Source organism: Molothrus ater, chromosome 17 (assembly GCF_012460135.2).
Source record: "Molothrus ater isolate BHLD 08-10-18 breed brown headed cowbird chromosome 17, BPBGC_Mater_1.1, whole genome shotgun sequence".
NCBI classification, from domain to species: Eukaryota; Metazoa; Chordata; class Aves; order Passeriformes; family Icteridae; genus Molothrus; species Molothrus ater.
Genome location: NC_050494.2, coordinates 7,490,398 through 7,508,007, shown reverse-complemented (window position 1 = coordinate 7,508,007; position 17,610 = coordinate 7,490,398). Strand labels below are relative to the sequence as shown.

Sequence of the window (17,610 nt, the reverse complement as noted above, 5' to 3'; positions counted from 1 at the left end):
ACTGCCGAGGAATCACACTGACCCCGGATGGATTGGAAAAGAGGGACACCCCCGTACAAAACTCCTGTATGAGCACATCTGCACACATGTACAAACACATGTATGCACACATGCACACGTACACACACATGCCCATACAGCTCTGCGTGTTCCCGGTGTGTTCCAGGACCCTTCGCCTGCAGCTGCTCCGGGGGGACGGGGTCTCTTTCTCCCTCCACTCCGATCCCATCCCATCCTGCCGGGGGCCGCCCCCCGCCCGCGGGGACACACAGGGGACTGTCCCCGGGGGCCGGGTCTCGGGAGCGTGCGGGGGGCTCCCGCCGGCGGGCACAGGAAAGCGGCCCACCGCCCCCCCGGCTCTGTCCGGGCCACCCCCGCCAGCCCCCTCCCTCCCCTCCCCCGCCCCGCCCCGCTCCCGCTTTCTTCGCCTTTTCTTTCTTTTCTTTCTTTTCCTTCTTTTTTTTTTTTTTTTTTTTTGTTTCTTCTTTTTTTCCCCCAGAAGAGGCGCGGCGGGCGGAGGGGACCGGGGGGGCCGGGGCTGCCCGCCCCCGCCCGCGGCTCCGGAGGCGGCGGCGCCGGGAAGAGCCGCCGGCGGAACGGGGACCGGCCGGGAGCCCCGGGCCGGGGAGAGCCGGCGAGGAGGAGGAGGAGGGACGGGACGGTCTGTGCCGCGGCCCCCGGCCCCTCTGCCACTTCCTGGGAAACATGGTAATCCCTGGGGTAATAATCCCTGTCCCTGCCGCTGCCCCTCCCCGTGGCTGCCGATCCCGCGGGCACCGGGTGGGTACGGGGTGGGCAGCGGGAACGACAGCACAGGGAGGCCGGGAGCGAAGGGGGAAGGAGGTGCAAAGGCAGAGGTGGGTGTGGAGGTGGGTGTCAGGGCAGAGGTGGGTGGGAAGGCAGAGACAGATGTGAAGGTGGAGGTTGGGTGTGCAAGTTTGGGAATCAGGTGTGGAGGAGGCCGTGGCCGCTTGGGCAGGTGTGTGCGGGGCTGCATCCTGCGATGCTTAAACTTCCCTGCAAAGTTAGCGAGGGGGATGGCGTGCAGCGGCCGGGAGCTGCCGTGTGAGCCGTGCCAGCGCCGGGGACGCTCGCAGAGCGATTGGGGCGCTGCTCACCGCAGCCGGCACGTGCCGTTGCCCCGGGCTCTGCGCTGAGCGCGGGCCCCGCTCTGGGCCGGGCTGAGCGCTTGCATCGTGCCCTGCCAAAGCTGGTGACAGACAGAGGAATTGGTATTCAGGACTGGTCCCAGGCTCAAACCTCTCGTTCCTGAGCAGCGGGGAGAAAGGAGCTGGAGCTGAGTCACCCTGTGGCTTCGGGCATGGGTTAAACAACTTTACCACACCAAAACCCCAAAGCCCAGCCCGTCTTGTTGATGTAAACCAGTTTAAAAATATGGGTATTTGGGGAGAAATATCAATCTCTATTTAACAGCGCTTTGGCTTATTAAAATGGAAATAGCTTTGCAAATGTAAATCTCCTTATGCTCCCTAATGCCTTTGTTCCAGCTCCCTCCCAGCGGGTGGAGGGGCTGCTTTTGGATTCCTATGGGCTCCTGGCCGGCCCGGATGCAGCTTCGCCGAAAAACTTGGAGCTGCTGCACCATGGTTACCCCGAAAAGCCTCCCCCAGTGATGAAGTGCTTTGTCACACTCCATGAAAACATTTTTGGTCAGTCATTCCAGGCCAAAATATTCCCCAGCACAACTCAGGCTGTGTCTGGTGCCTCTATCAGTCCCTGGTTCTCTACTGACATTGGCTCACACAGTCCCTGCCACTGCATGAAGTCCTGGGTGATAAGACAACAGGAAACAGCCTCAAGTGGTGCCAGGGGAGGGTTAGACTGGATACTAGAGAAAAATTTCTTCACTGAATAAGTTGTCAAGCACTGGCACAGGCTGCCCAGGCAATGGTGGAGTCACCACCCGTGGGAGGATTTAAAAGACTGTTGGAGGCAAGGCAGGCAGTTCTGGCTCATCTCTCATGGCAGCATTCAGAGCTGGATAGATCCTCCTGTGCTGTTGTGGCTCCTCGCCTCAGTGTTGGGATGGGGAGGAAGTCCAGCTGGGTAGTGCTGGGCATGGAGGTGGTGGGCACCCGGATAAGTTCAGCACTGGGGACCAGGTGGCTGCACCAGGGCCCCACTGGAGCAATATGAAATGGGGTGCTGGGCTTTGCCCTTCATCAGGGATCTTCCAGAGTAAGGTCTCCAGTCCATTCTAGGAACTGTACACAATAAGACAAAGCTTGAGGAGAAAGGTCCAGGGGCAGAAAGCCTGGACAGGAAACACAGTGGCAGATCAGGGCCCTGAGAAGGGACTGGCTTGCCTCATCTTCTGCCCAGCTCTCTGGCTTCTCCTGTCAGGTGTAGGGGCAGGAGATTCCTGTGTCAAGACATGGAAAAAAAGTCATGAAGAATTAACCAGAGCATGACTGCAAAGTGCTTTAGCTAAAGCGCATTAAAACTAATTAAGCTGAATTAACCATGGCCCTTTTGTCTCTGTATGGGCTCCTGGACCAGGGATTAGCTGCCTGAAAGTAATGCTCACCTTGAGCTAATCCCACCAGACTTCCTGGGTGCTCTTACGGGAGGGAGGACGACCCAGCTGCTCGGATGATGCTCCTCTTCCCCACTCACCAATGGGGTCCCCTTGACAGGTGTGCCAGACTCATCTCTGAGCTGCCAGGAGCGCAGCCCGGGCATCACAGGAGCTGTGGGATGGGTTCTCTCCATGTACCAGCCATGCCACACAGCCTCCAGCTCCTGCAGCACTGAGAGAATGAACTGGGAACGGCTGGTCCACAGGTGGCACAGCACCAGTGTCCTCACCCTGCTCTGGGGCAGTGCGGGGGGATGCAACACAGCAGAACGCTTCCCAGAAAATACAGGAATAATTCTGAGTTTGGCGAATTCAGCAATGAGTCTGGACCAAAACACCCTATCCATCTTCAGATGTTTGTCCTTCCTCCCATCTGCTGCATTCCTGCAGCGAGCTGCGGAGCCCGGCACAGCCCCACGATCTGTCTGGTCTGACTCCTCTTAACCCCTCGGCTGCTGCGGCTCCTCTGCCTCCTCATGGCTGGCGGCCGAGCAAGGCGGCTGCTGCCTCGGGGCTTATCCCAGGCTCCTTAACCACAGCCCGGCGCTGGGAACCGGACCCGCCCCGCCTGCGCCGTGCTTGCTGTGCTCCATCCCGGCTCCTCCCGTTTCCAGCCCAGGAGGGTTTGGAGCCCCTGAGCTCAGCAGCATTGCCAGTGTGGGCATCCCAGGGTCCCGACAGTGGCACAGCGCAGCGTGGGATGGTGGGCAGAGACAGCGGGTCAGGCGGAACGGTGTCCCTGCTGCGGGGCCGCTCTCCCACCAGCGACACTTGCCTCTCTCCCGCAGGATGCCGGGTCACTGGATGCGGCGGTGCAAAGTGCTCTCCAGGCCCTCTACCCGCCCTTCGAAGCCACGGCTCCCACCGTCCTGGGCCAGGTGTTTCGGCTGCTGGAGACCAGCTACCAGGGGGATGGGCTCTGCTGCCTGCTCCAGTTCCTCATCCCTGCCAAGCGGCTCTTCGAGCGCCTGCGGCAGGCGGCCTGTGTAAGCCCCCGTGCCCCACCACGGTGCCCCCATGAGCCGCTCCCAGACACGGAGGTTTGCCCTAAGGGGTCCTGCCTGCATGGGCACGCTGCCCTGTGGGCTCCCTCCCTGCACGTCCACTCCTTGTCCCATCCGCTCCCTGCAGAGGGGACCACGGTACACCCGGCTCCCTGGGATTTGTCCAGCGTATGTGGTTCCTGCAATAAGGGCAGAGGGGCTCTGGGGTCATATTGTCTTGATCCTAGAGAGGCTTAAGCAGGGGTTTTCCCTCTGTAAGCACATGGGTAGACTCTGCTCTGTGGGAATAGCCATGGCTCAGGGTGGACTTGCAGGGCTGTGCTGCAGGGCCTTGGCTCAGTGACGTGCATTGGGTCACCAGGCTTTTTCATCCTCGTCATGGGAGGCACGGGGCTGGGCAGCAAGAGCATGTGGGGGTGGCTGGGAGGCACCGAGCTGGCAGGGCTCCCTCATGCACTGTGTTCTTCCTCCTTCCCAGGCTCCCTACTTTAACCGCATCTTTCTCCATGAAGGCTGGCCCTTGTGTCTGCACGAGAAGGTGGTTGTGCACCTCGCACCGCTCAACCCCCTCCTGCTGCGCCCCGGGGACTTCTACCTGCAAGCAGAGCCCTGTGAGGAGCACACAGCGCGTGTCACCATCAAGCACCTCTCCCTGGACCTGCGCTCCGTGGAGGAGACACCTGTCCCCGAGGCCACCCACGCTCTGCTCTTCACCAACGCATGGCTGGAGGAGGTGAACAGCAGCTGGGCCGGAGCTCCCCTGCACACCTGCCTGGTGGCCACCGAGAACGGCGTCACCCCACTGCCATGGAGCCGGATTGCCACGCCTGAGTTCACTGACAAGCCCAGGGCTGGAGCTGACAGTGTGCCCGCTGGTGCCTGGCATGAACCTGCTCCTGAGACTGCACCTGGCACACTTGTGCTCCATGGCACAGTGAATGTCCCCACGCCCTACAGCAACATTGTGGGCACCATCCCAGGCTGCAAGGCCACCTCTCGGAAGTCAAGCCAGGGACGATACCCGGGACTGATCAAGGTGGAGCAGGCAGGTCTGCGGAAGAAGCCAGCCACGCTGGCTGTGCCCAGCCTCAGTGAAATCATCAGCCAGAACCTGGAGGGGGAGTATGTGGACCTGCTGGAGCAATCCCAGGAGGACTTGGATGTCCTGACCAGATCCCTGTTGCCCACCTGTCTTCCAGGGAGCATAAGGGCTGGGGCTGACGAGATGCTCCCCTGGGCAAATGGGGGATCAGGAGCAGATTCTTGGCCCTGTGGGGGAGCACTGAGCTCAGAGGAGAGTCCCTGCAGCCCGTGCCTGGGGAGTAAGATAAGCCAAGAGCCAGGGTCACATGGCCCAAAGTGCCGCCAACGTGACTCCTACATGGCCGCGCTGCAGAACCCAGTGAGCTTCGGCTCTGGGCTGATGGCAGCCATCCTGGAGGAGCCCGACAGCCCTGGCTCCGAGCTGCCCCCTGCCACCCCCCGTGAGACCCCCACACAGCACAGGAAGGGGGCTGGCAGCCCCATGCTCCTCACCCGCCAGTCCCGCCGAGCGGCTCCTGCGGTGCCGGGCCGAGGGGGGTTGGTGCAGAGGGGCAGCCCCCGGCTCCCCCCAGGTTCCAGCCACAAGTTCTCCTTCCTGAAGGGCACGCGGCTCGGGGCAGCCCCCGAGGATGAAAGAGTCAGCAGCCAGCACGAGGGGGCCTGGAAGAAGATGTCGGCCATCTACTCGCCCAGGATGGGCAGAGCCAGGGCAGCAGGGAAAGGTACCATCCTGTGGGGCTGTGGCACCTGACCAGGCTCTGCTGGAGCTCTGCTATTCCTCTGCTTCGCTGAGTGTCACCAGCTCCCCTCTCCTCTATCCCTGTGCACAGGTACGAATGCAGCCACTGCTGCTCCTGTGGAGGAACGGTCTCTGGAAAGTTCCAGCTGCAAGAATGGTCCCTCTGTGCCCAGCACTGGCACTGCTGTTCGGGAGCCTCCAGCCTGGCAGGACCTGCACGCTGGGCTGCTGCGCTCAGGCATCATCTGCCTGCCAGGTACTGCTAGCACCATGAGCCTGGGGAATGGGCGGGAGAGGCCTCTGGATGGAAACACAGGCTGCTGGAGAGAGTGTTTTGCAGGAAGGTTTCAGGGCTTTGCTGGAGGCCAGAAATACTCCAAGCGGAAAATTTTTTTTCAGCTGGGCAAAAACATTAAAAACATAAATGCAGGCAGCCTGTGCAGAGCAGCTGCCCCGGTCCCAGCCGCCCCAAGCCCTCCCACACCATTCCTCTCCAGTGAAGCTGTTCAGCTTTAGCTGCCAAACACTAAACATTTGGCTCCTTCTTTTTCCCAAGAACCAAAAAGCATTAACAAAACCCATCTTCTCAGGAAAAACGTCCCCACCAGCTCTGGAATTCCAGACATTCATGCCAAGAGCACCCCTGGGCTGGCTATCCTCCTCCCAAAGGGCCAGAGGGGCTGCACCATGGCAGGCTGAGCTGAGGCAGCACTGATGGTTACCCCAGCCCATTGTGGGGTGCTCAGGTCTGGCAGCTGGCTGCCAGAGGAGTCACTCACCCTTTCTCCACAGGGAGCTCGGACAGGCTGGGCAGGGCCCTCCTCCTGGTGACCACCAGTGGCAGTGCCTGGCGGGCTGCGTGGTGCTCAGCTGCCGAGCTGGCAAGGCTCATCCTCTGCCTCTGCTCCCTCCCCAGGTAAGAGCCAGCACAACCTGCCAGGGACCCCCAGCTGCTGCCTGGCTCAGGGCTCCCAGGCTAAGTTGGGATGGATTCCCAGCATCCCACACACTCTGGTTTGGGCACATCCCTGAGGTGCCTGGACCATGCCCCTGCCAGAGGCACGTGCTCTGAGACCTTGGCAGGGACATCCCACAGGGATGAGGCTGCTGCCTGTGCCTGTGGGTTCCTGCCTGCCTGGGGGTGCAGAATGTGGGAGGGAGCTTTGAGAGGGCCCTGTCCCAGAGAAGGACCCGCACTCCTGCTGTGTTTCCCCTCGCTAGGCAAGAAGTGAAGAATGGTGAGAGGCGAGAAGCAAAGGATGCTGGGCTGACGGTTGTGGTGGATGCCCGGAAGCAGCCGCCCGCTCCCGTCCTATTCTCAGCCCTCCGCTCTGTCCAGGTATGCCAGGCTCTGTGTGCCTGTGCCATAGACATGCCAGGGGTGTCCCTGTCTGGGAGGGAGTGCTGCCTCCTTTTGGGGGTCCCTCAGAGCCTCCCTGTGCCCACTCTCCATGTGATCCCTGAAGGTCCCTTCTGAGCCCTGCCATCACTCAGCAGGCATCACCAAGAGCCCTTCAGTATCTTGATATGTGAAGTTACCAGGAAATGGGCTCTGCAGTGACAATCCACTGTCATGGCAGAGTCCTTGTGCCAATGCCCAGGTAGTGCCACAGGAGTGCCCTGTGCTGTCCAGGGGCTATGGGGTCCCCCCTGCCACAGCCTTTGTATGCCCAGTAAAACCCACATTGGCCCTGATGCTCGTCACATGGAGAAGTGTCACTGGTGTCAGAGAAGGGGTTCACTCATGAGGCTCTTCCCATGGTCCTTTGCCAGGGAGGCAAGGTGGCTGGGACAAGGTCATGGCCTGAGGGAGATGTTTCCATCTCCTACACCAGTTAGAGTGGGAGCCTTTTCCTTTGCAATGAGCTCACCAGCCTCAGCTGACCCAGGAAAGTCCCACACTGCCGTGGGTGACCTGAGGGCTTTGTGTGGGGTTTGCCCTGGTGATTCTCCCCTGCCTCCCACAGAGTGTGTCTCCAGGCTGCATTCACAGCATGCTGCTCCTGGCCGAGAAGGAGCTGGTCTCCCACCGTGAGAAGCTGTCTGGGGTGCAGGTGAGCCTGTCCCTGTCCCCTGAGCTGGTGCAATAGGGGGTTATTCTCTGCTCCAGGCAGCCTTACAAGCCCTGTGCCCTGCAGGTGGAGACCCTGACATCGCTGAAGGCTCTGGGCCGCCACGTCGACAGCTCCCAGCTGCCCCCAGAGCTGGACGGTGCCTTCCCCTACTGCCACGGCGAGTGGGTTCAATTCTTCCAGGTGTCTGTTACCACGCCATGAGCCATTGCCTCACCTCCCCTGTGTCCCTCTGTCCCCACTGCGTCTTATGTGTCCCACACACATCCCTGGAAAAGCAACAGGGAGGGCTGGGAGAGGGGAATGAACAGGAGAGCTCTGAGCACAAGGAAGGTCAAGCTCCTTCCTTGTGCTCCTGCCTGCAGCTGCCCATCCACCTCCTCACTCCCTTCCTCATCAGTTTTAACCCAGTGCCTCACAGTATTTCCTGCTCTGTCCTGGTGCTTCTCCTCCTCTTCCTCCTGCTCCTCATGGGCAGGCTGCCCCCACTGACCCACGGTGTGTGTCCCCCACAGAAGCTGCAGCCCTTCACAGCCAGCCTCAGGCGGGCATCGGAGCTGCTGCAGCACTGCATCCAGGAGCTGCAGAACACCAATGCACTGGCTGGGACACAGGTAATGGGTGGCAGCACCACAGGTTGGGGACATTCCCAATGTGCCCATCTGCAGTGCAGCCACAGCAACATTTCCCTCCAGTTCCCCAAAACTTGGCATAACCATTCCCAGACTGGCTGCTCTTGGCCACGGGGCTGTTCCCTGTCCCCTCTGCTCCTGCCTGGGGAGCAGCCCCTGTGCTGTCTGAGACCCCAGGTGAGGCCCCAGGTGAGACTCCTCTGACCCTCCCTTCCTCCACAGGATGCAGCTGCAGGCATCAGGAGGCACCAGGAGCTGATGCAGAAGGTGCTGAGTGACGCTCAGCTGGTGCGGGTGCAGCGCGAGGGGGGGTTCCTGCTGGCCCGGCTGCGCAGGGAGGCCGCCCGCCTCTGCGCCTCCGACCACATCAGGTAGGACAGGGCAGTTCTGCTGGTCAGGGGGGGGGACAATGCCAGGGACCCCTGCTCCTGCTGGCTGACAGAGCCACCTCCCCATGGACAGCCCGGTCCCCGTGAGCCCAAGCTATTGCCATGATCAATTCTGCTCTGGAAGCATGGACCACATGTCTGGGACAGCCCATTGCAGGAGTCCCCTCATCCTCACTGGGGCCAGATCCCTGAGAGGGTCTCCTGTCCCAGGCAAGGCCAGATCTGTCGCGCTCTGCAATGCCGGCGGCAGTGCCTTGGGCTGGGCTCGGGAAAAGCCACTAGAGGGGGCCAAGTCCCGGCCATGCCGCGCCCAGCCAGCTCTGCTGTGCTGTGCTGTTCTCCTCTGGCCATGCCGTGATCGTCCGGTGATGTGCACTTGTCTGGCCGTGCCACACTCATCCAGTGATGTCACAATCTGGCCGTGCATGGCTCCTCTGGCCATGCTGCAGTCATCCAGTAATGTCACCCCCACCTGGACGCGCCATACTCCTCCAGTGATGCCGTCATCTGGCCATGCTGTTACTCTCCAGCCATGCTGTAACTGGGCCATTCCATACTCACCCGGTGATGTCGCTGTCGGCCGGGAATGCTGCACCCATCTGGTGATACCGCATTGCTCCAGTCACACCATGCTGCTCCATAGTCATGCATTGAGGCAGCACTGCTCCACTGCTCCCTCCTGCTCCCTTCTCTCCCTGTACTGATAGACGGGGCTTTCCCATCCCATGGTCCCTGCTATCCATTTGCTCCATGGCTTGGGAAGATATCCAGGTGCCTGCAAGGCTGGAGCTGGGCAAGAGACCTGCTCCCCTCCACTTTGTGCTCACCTGGCAGCACCTGGCCCTGATGGCCTCTCTCCTCCCAACCCCCAGGACTGGTATGGAGTTGGCTGAGGGTCTGTATAGTCAGCTGGAGGAAGAACTTCACAACCTCGTGTCCCAGTCCAACAGCTGCCTGGAGCGCCTGCAGTTCCTCCGCAAGGTCCGGGAGCTCGAGACTCAGTTTGGCAAGGTGAGCTGGGTGTCCCTGGGGTGCCACAAGTTGAAGTTTGCCCTCTGTCTTGTTCCATGATTGAGTGCTTTGCTCACGTTTCCTTTATTTTTGATGATGATAGAAGCCTGGAGAATGGCAGGATTGCCTGAGCTTTGATTTTCATTATAGGTGTCTGTGTGTGACTGAGCATGGGCTGGGGTGCTGGGCTGGGGCAGGAAGGGGAGGTGCTGTGGACACGCTGCTGCTGCCCTGGCTGGTCCCTCCTGATCCCTGTTGTGCTCTCTCACAGCTGGGGTCCTGGCTGGATGGGGAGGCAGCAGCTCGGCTGCAGGAGATGGGCACCGAGGATTGGAGTCCCGACAGCTGCCAGGGCTCCACCGAGCACTTCAAGGAGTTCCTCACCCAGGCCACAGTATGTCTGGAAGGGCTTTACGGTAACAGACATCCCCTGGGTTTGGAAAGAGGCTTCTGGGCAGAACTGAGTGTCCCCGATCTGTTGAGTCACACTGCAGTTGCACACTCAACAGTTGGGGACTGTTGAGTCCCCAGCATTGTGGGGACTCTGGGCAGTCCTGCTCCTGTGAGGGGGTGGCTGCACTGTTCCTTGATGTGTGCTGGGCTGGGACTGCTGTCCTTGCTGCACTCCATCCTTTTTCCTACATAGCCTGGGCATCCATCAGACAACAAATAACATTGTGATGAAGATCTTCTGGTTCCCCTGGATGTGTAGGCCCTTTAGTCACCCGCACTGCAGGGAGGGTGAGGCATGGTGACCCCACTTAGGACAGGAGGTGCATTGGGTGCATTTTAAACCAGGCCAGGCAGAGCAGAGATTTGGAGAATCCCATTGCTTTGTTAGTTCTCACTTGCCCAGAAGTGTTTCCCATCCAGCTGTAATGGTGATGGATGGGCTAATGGCGATGCCAAATGCCACCTGCAGTGCATCACCCTGCACATAACCTGCACATGTATCCCAGGTCAGCACCATTCCCAAGTGTGGAGCTGATCCCTCCTCCTGTCCCTGCAGGCTCGGTACCAGCATGGCCTCACCCTGTGCCAGGAGGCAGCTAAGGTCCGAGGCAGGACATTCCCTGAGGCAGATGCCTTCCAAGTGTCTGCAGCCCTTTTCCAGTCAAAGCTGATGAGCTTCTCCCAGCAGCTGGAGCGACGGCAGGCAGAACGGGAGATGCTGCAGGAGCTCGTCCGGTTCTCCAACAAGGTGGGTGCAGGGGATCTCCCCCCGCAGGACATGGTACTGCTGGTGGCCACGAAAGCAGCCACTGTCACCTCTTTTGCAGGTGGCAGGGCTGAAGCTGGACTGCCGGCAGTGCTCGGCCCGGGCGCAGCGTGGGGAGGGCCAGGCACTGCGGTGCCTGCAGAGATCCTTCCAGAAGCTCTCGGTGGAGTTCGCCCTGGAGAAGCTGAAGGAGATGAAGGCTCAGGTGCGCAGGATGCAGAGCAGCCAAGGGTTGGCAGCCTGGACAGAGGCACAGCACAAGTACCAGGAGACCCGGCAAATCCTGGAGGAGATGCTGGCAGAACTGCAGGAGGCCTGGGGAGCACAAGCTGACGGGCACGGAGACTCCTCCAGCCCCCCCAGCCCAGGGTCTGCAGCTCCTCACATGGAAGTCCCGGTGTGCAGAGCAGCCCCCAGCCCCGAGCCAGCAGTGCTGGGGGGCAGGGGGCTGGCAGAGCAGCCAGAAACCAGCACTGAGGGGCCAGGACAGCCCCAGGGACCGGGACAGTCCCAGCCCAGCACCACTCCTGGCTCCACGCTGGGTGTGGAGCAGAGCTCTCTGCAGCCCCACTGCCAGCTGGAGCCTCAGGATGCCTGCACCTCTCACCACCACATCTCTGCTGACACCCCCCATCCCAAGCCCAAGAGCAAAGCTGGCCTGGGAGTGACAGGACACCTCACCCAGGAGCGCAGCCAGCCCCGTCGGAGGCGTCCCGTCACCCTGCCTCCCTGGACACGCTTCCCAGGAGCTGACCCACCATGTCCTACTGCTGTGTCCCATGGGACTGCCTCAGATCCCAGCACAGCTGGTGCACCAGCGGGGCCACAGGCAGAAGCTGCCCAGTACTTCCAGATTTCCAGCCAGAGCAGTTTCTCCTCTGAAGACTCAGATTCACAGAACTCCATGGAAGAAGTCCCAGCAGCAAACGTGGCTTTGCCCAGGGACCTCCAGAATCCAAGACCACCCTGCCCATCCGAAAAGGCCCACCAGATCATTTACCTGGAGAACCACCACACTGAAAGTTCAACTAAAGCAAATGCCAAGTAACCAGTCCCTCCAGTTTCTGTCCAGCTGCATAAGTCTAGATCACAGACTGGATGAGACTTCCCATGCTCAGAGGTGGGATGCTGGAACTTCTTGCCCCACCCTCAGTCCAAGAATCTTTGGTTCCCTGTTCTTAGTGTTCTACCTGCCATGGATCAGCAGTAATTCCATCATCAGCTCACAGGGTTCATTCACAATCTACCAGATGTGTAGCAATCCTCCCATAAAGTGCCTTTATCCCTACCTTGTCTCAGGCAGTGGGGAGGGTTCCCACATTAGAAACTGTGCCTGGAGTATCCTAGGGGAGTGCAGACCTGTGAGATGTTCCTGTCACTCACTATGCTCCCTGCTCCACTGGATGATTTTACCATCCCTATGCTGCTGCTGCAGCCCTGTCTGAGCCCCAGCAGTGGGCCCTGGGTTTGTATGTGCTCATTAACACAGGACTAACTCCATTAGCATTAATAAACCTGAAGAGAAGCACCTGGATGGTCCTCATGGAGGAGAATGAGAAGTTGTGTCCCACTGAGAGCCAGCTGCTGGGGTTCCAGGTTCCAACTGTTCCCACCACCCCAGCACAGTGCCCACAGGCACCTGGTGCCACCAAGAATGCCCCCTGTGCCCCCTACATGGGCTGTGCCCACAGCCTGGCTCTCCTACTTGCTGCCAGCACCTTGGCCCTGCTAAAAGGACCCTTTTGTAAGGGTTAAGTGCCTCAGTCTCCTGTTCTCCCTCCCAGTACATGAGCACAGTGGTGTCATCCTGCCCAGCCTCCCCACTCTGTTTTGGGAACGTGCTGTCCTGAAGCCTTTGGGACCCATTTGGTCTGGGTGCGACCCTGCCGATCCCAGCCCAAGGCAGCCCGAAGTCCCCAGAGACGCTGTCCCCGCAGGCACATCCCTGCTCAGCCTGTTGGGGCAGCCGGGAGGGGGTGATGGCAGGCGGGACCCCGACTGGCGACTGGCGGGGCCAGGCCCTGGCCGGCCGCCCCCCTGGGCAGCCACAGCATGAGCTAATCAAGAGACATCAGAGGAGAAGCGATCTCTGCCTTGGAGGCCGTTCCAGAAAAACACCCTCCCCTCCTCCTCCTCCTCCTCCTCCTCCCAGCCCAGCACGGTCACGGCTCGCACCCTGCGGGATGCTGCGCCTCGGCAAAGGGCACTCGCCCATCCCAGTCTGGCCGAGCATCACTCATACCCCCCTCAGCCTTGTTTTTGCCAGATCCCAGAGCCAAGCCCCGCTGAGCTCCTCACGGCCCCAGCTGCCCCCCGCGGGCGCCACGCTCCTCCTGTCTGGGTCATTACTGAAGCATTAACGGCACCGACCCCGGCCCTGCCCTGTCTCAGGACCTCTGCCTCTCACCACTCCTGGTCCTACACAGTTGTCTGCTCTTTACTTCTCCCTACAGTTTTTTTAGACTCCATCTTCCCCAGCTCAACACGGATTTCCCTACTGATGATTCTGTCCCAGCTCCACTGAAATCCTGGTCGCTGAGTCCATCCCATTCCTTTTGGTTTGAAAGTCATCCTGGAGAACCTGGACAGGTCTGCACAGCCTGTCCTGTGGAGCCTCGAGTTTGTTCCGTTCTCCAATAATGCCACGTCCTGAGTGGCACCAAGGTCCCTGAGCCAGGACATTTCTACCTCTCCATGATATGTCCCTGCTCCCCATCCCCATGCCCTACAGCTGGGTGTGCCCATGTGGCCAGTGCGAGCCGTGCCCATCTGGATGGGACCCAGCTCACTGCCAGAGCCAAAAACCTTTTCTCCCTCCAGCATCATTCCAAGCCAAGCCTGACAGTTCCCTTGCTCAATTTTCCACCCTGTTGAGAGCTGATCTGCTCTATCCCCCCCATTACAGCTTTTAGGTTGGAGAAATAGCACTTTCCAGTGAAAAGGAGAGTCATTTTTCAAACCAGATGGAATTATGATTCTTCTGAATAAAGCAAACAATGACTTTCCTGTTGTTTTCTTTTTCCATAAGTAAAATAAAAAAAGGATATTTTGCAAATCCTGAGTTTAACTGATAACAAAAAGGGGAATTTCCGGCCTGTGACTGGAGGGTGAATCGTTTCCCTGGAAGGGTTCTGTGCACTCCAGAGCTGTCAGCCCCCACAGCTGGATGGGCATACCCAGATCCCTCCTTCCCTCCTACCAAAACGTGTTTTGCAACATTCTGGCAAAAATTTTCTTATCTTTGCTGATCCTTCAGCACATGATTTATGACTCCCCAGTTTGACCAATTAAGCCATAACCTTTCCAGAAAGGCAAGTACAGGAGTTAATCAATGTCTCCTTTCCCTTGTGAAATGGCAAAATCATTTGTCAGGGGCTGGCAGGGATCCAGCAGTGTGGGCTGGTCAGGGTCTGGCAGGGCCAGGTGCAGAGCACCCTCCAACCTTGGAGGGAAACTCCCACAAAATCCCAGGAAATACTTTTTTCCAAAGGAATAAAGGTCAAAAAGGTTGGGTGCAGCAGATGACAAAACCAGCTCAGAGAAGTGGAGGGCCCATGATCAGGTCACAGATCCCAGCCCCAGGGAATGACCTTCTCTTCCCCATGGCAGTTCCTGGGTCGGCCACTCCCCCTGTGCTTCCTGAGCCCCAGCAGGGCACACGCTGCTTGGGTTGGCACGGAGCAGGGAGCTCAGACCACAGACAGCCACAGCTTCTTCTTCCTCCTCCTTCTCCTCCTCATCAGCAGATTCCCATCAAGCTCTGCCCTACAAACCACAGGGGCTGCAGGGTCAATGAGTTCAATTGTGATAAGACAGAGCAAAGAGGAAAAACAGAAGAGGAAGAGCAAGAGGCACTGGGGTTCCCGCACTCCCAGCCACTGCCACAGTTGTGCCCTGTCCCAGGCAAGGAGGAAGTGTGGGAAATGGGTGACAAGGCAGAGATGCAGTGACGACAGCATGTGGGAAAATTCAGAGCCACCCACATGGGCCCCTCTGCAGTTCTGGTGCCAGCAGAGCCACCACAGGCCCATTCCTGTCCTGGCAGCCCCTGAATGGGGTTCAGCCACAAACAGCCCCGGGAGTTCAGAAGCACAAGTTGGGGGCTTGGTCCATGCCACAGTGGAAACTGTCTTGCCTGGATTTGTCCTCCTGGGTGACAGCCAGGGCGGTGGGTCTGGTTTCAGCAGGTAAACACAGAGGCAGCTCTGGGTGCAAGAGGCAGCTGAGCTGTGGGACAAGGACACTAGCTCAGTCCTGCCTTTGGGACATGGCTGCAAGCAGAGGTATCCAAGAGAAGCTTCATTATCTCCAAGTGCTTGCTGTGGCAGAGCAAAAAGAGGTCTTGCCTGTCACTGAGCTGGGGTTGCTGGTGCTCTGGGGAGCTGCAGGATAGCCATAAGAAATGAAAAACCAGAGAAACCAGTGATACCAGAGGAAAACAGGAAGGGTGAGGGGTAACGCCAAAGGGTAGAGCTCCAAGGGCTGGACGTAACTCAATCTGATCTGAGCTGGCCAGGGAAAGGCCAACCCAGCTGCATTCCAAAATCCCAGCTGCGCTGCATCCCCGAGGGATGGATGGAAAATGCCTTTGGCAGTGCTTGCTCAGGGCCCTGCAGACACCCGCCCTGGGAAGATGATGACAGCACACAGGTGACCTGCATGGGGGACACACACGGCTCATGGGTTTTCCCCGGGGGAACCACCCAGCTTCAGGCATTAAATCCGGATGTGTGAACTCACAGAGGAGCACAAACACTCCATGCACCATCTGGGGAGCACAGACCCTTCTTGTTTCCCCCTGCAGACCCGTTGGAGCCTGCAAGCTATGAAGGTGGTGAGGGATTACCAGGGAGCGGTGCCCTGGGGGAACAGAGGCCCTGGGGAGGGAGGGCTGGGGGGGTTCCAACAAACTGCTGGGAAATGACAGCCAGAGGCTGGAGTTCAGTTTGCACCAGGTACGGCCAGATCACTTTGCAAAACATTGTGTTTGGCTCATGACTGTCCTGGCAGTGGAGGTGAGCCCATCCTGCAGCACTGCAGCCCACCCTGGAGTGCTGGGGGACCCTGCCACAGTGGGACTGGCCTTGTGGCCATCCTGGGGCCACCAGCCAGGAAAGGTTTGGCACAGATGGAGAATCCACCTCCCCTGTATGCATTGCTGCTGTCCAACACAGGACCCACCTCCCAGGGGCTTGCTTGGGACCTTGCCAGGGAAACCTCCAGCTTTCCTACCCCACCGTGCTTGCAGACCCAATAAACCCGGAGAATTTCGAGAGGGTTTTTTTTCTCTCATTTCTTTTAAATAAAAATACAGACTCCGCCTAAAAACAAAGGCATGACATAATTAATTCCTCCTGAGCCCCCCCCCCCCCCCGGGAGCTCAGAGAGGCTGGTTATCAGCTGCTGGCCGGTCCCTCCAGGCCATGCTGGTTCAGGCTCCGCATTTTTCGGGAACAGCTTCTGGCTCAGCCCGTGCCGTGAGCCGGGAGCCAGAGCCCCGGGCTGGTCCGGCAGCCCCGCACATCCCTCCCGCTGCCCCGGGAGCACCGGAGCTCCACGGGCCGTATCTGCCCTGCGCTGCCACACCGGAGCGCACCGCGCCTGCCGGGGGGGCAGGTGGAAAAACAATCTGCTGTTCCTTAAAAAGCCACTTCTCCTCCCAAAGGAAAGGCTGCAGTGCTTGGGCTGGCACAGCTGCCCACAGCTGGGAACAAGCCCCCCTTTATGCCGGCTCTAACCCCACTGCCTCGGGAGCCCCGCGCTGCCCTGAGCCCGTCCTGCTCAGCCCCGGCCCAGCGCCAGAGCTGCCTGTGGCAACCAGAGCCCCAAAGCCAGCGTGATGCCACCACCAACCCCATCCTCCCTCTCCCCAGCCTGAATGCCCTTATGGACCCTTGGCTGCGGCTGCTGCCGAGCCCCTCGGCTCTGCCCACCGCGCATGGAGCAGCTACAGGACTTTCATCCCGGCTTTGGGAAGTAATTTCCCATGCTCACATCAGGGGTGTGAGAGGGGTCGTTGCTGCATCTTGCATGCCAGGATGCCCACACAGCCCCCAGAGCTCCCCGCTGGCCCTGTCATTGTGGACATAAAACATTTTGTCCTGAAGTCACATCCCTGCAGGGTCCCTCACAGACCCTCACCCCGGGATGATGCCGGGCACCCCGCACAGGTGCGGGGGGGCTGCAGGAGCAGCGGCTGGGCTGAGGCTGAGTTTGGGGAATACCCGGGGCGGGAAGCAGCGAGGAGATGGGCAGAGCTCCTGAAGTCGGTTGACGACTTAACAGGGCAGACACTGCCCCTTTTCAGGGGTTGTTTATCTGCCTGCACAAGGGACTGAGTCAGGATGTGCGGGCACTGGAGGGGCTGCAGCCGCCCCGGCACACACCCAGCAGAGCAAACAGCGGCTCTGTGTGTGCAGGACACACGGCAGGGACCGGCGCTGCAGGGACCGGCGCGCTTTGAAGCAGCTCCAGGAGAGGGGCGGGGGCGAGGAGAGTCGCAATCCTGCACTGAACACCTTGAGCAAATGAGGAGTTATTCTGGGCTTCAGCAGTGCAAACACCCTCTTAATGCAACCCTGTCTTAGTAAGAAGAGTAAAAATAACAGTCCAGCAGTGTGGCTGGACTACCATGGGCGGCATTTTCCAGTGCCTGGGCAGAGAGATGCCTCCGCAGTACAAGGTGGTGAGTGAAGTGGGCACTAAAGCTGCAAACAAGGGAGGTTTCCTCTTGGTGAGGTGCTGGGACCAAGCCCAGAGCTCCCTGGATAGCCCCTGAGGGACAGCCCTGGCTGGACAGAGCCAGAGGGACAGCCCCGGGACACGGCCCCAGGGGAGAGCCCCGGGACACGGCTCCAGGGGACAGCCCTGGGACACGGCTCCAGAGGACAGCCCTGGGACA

General features: G+C 59.6%; 1 protein-coding gene across 1 annotated transcript; it reads left to right on the top strand.

Moving 5' to 3' along the window:
* Positions 1 to 510: 510 nt before the first annotated feature.
* KIAA1755 (KIAA1755 ortholog) lies at positions 511 to 13,713 on the top strand. Its single transcript, XM_036396001.2, has 14 exons — positions 511 to 708; positions 3,388 to 3,585; positions 4,082 to 5,369; positions 5,478 to 5,642; positions 6,179 to 6,302; positions 6,608 to 6,725; positions 7,354 to 7,440; positions 7,525 to 7,641; positions 7,974 to 8,072; positions 8,313 to 8,461; positions 9,352 to 9,490; positions 9,762 to 9,884; positions 10,500 to 10,691; positions 10,771 to 13,713. Exons 1-14 carry the CDS (start codon positions 706 to 708, stop codon positions 11,755 to 11,757), a joined length of 3,789 nt encoding a protein of 1,262 aa, XP_036251894.1. The 5' UTR covers positions 511 to 705; the 3' UTR covers positions 11,758 to 13,713.
* The last annotated feature ends 3,897 nt before the right edge of the window (positions 13,714 to 17,610 follow it).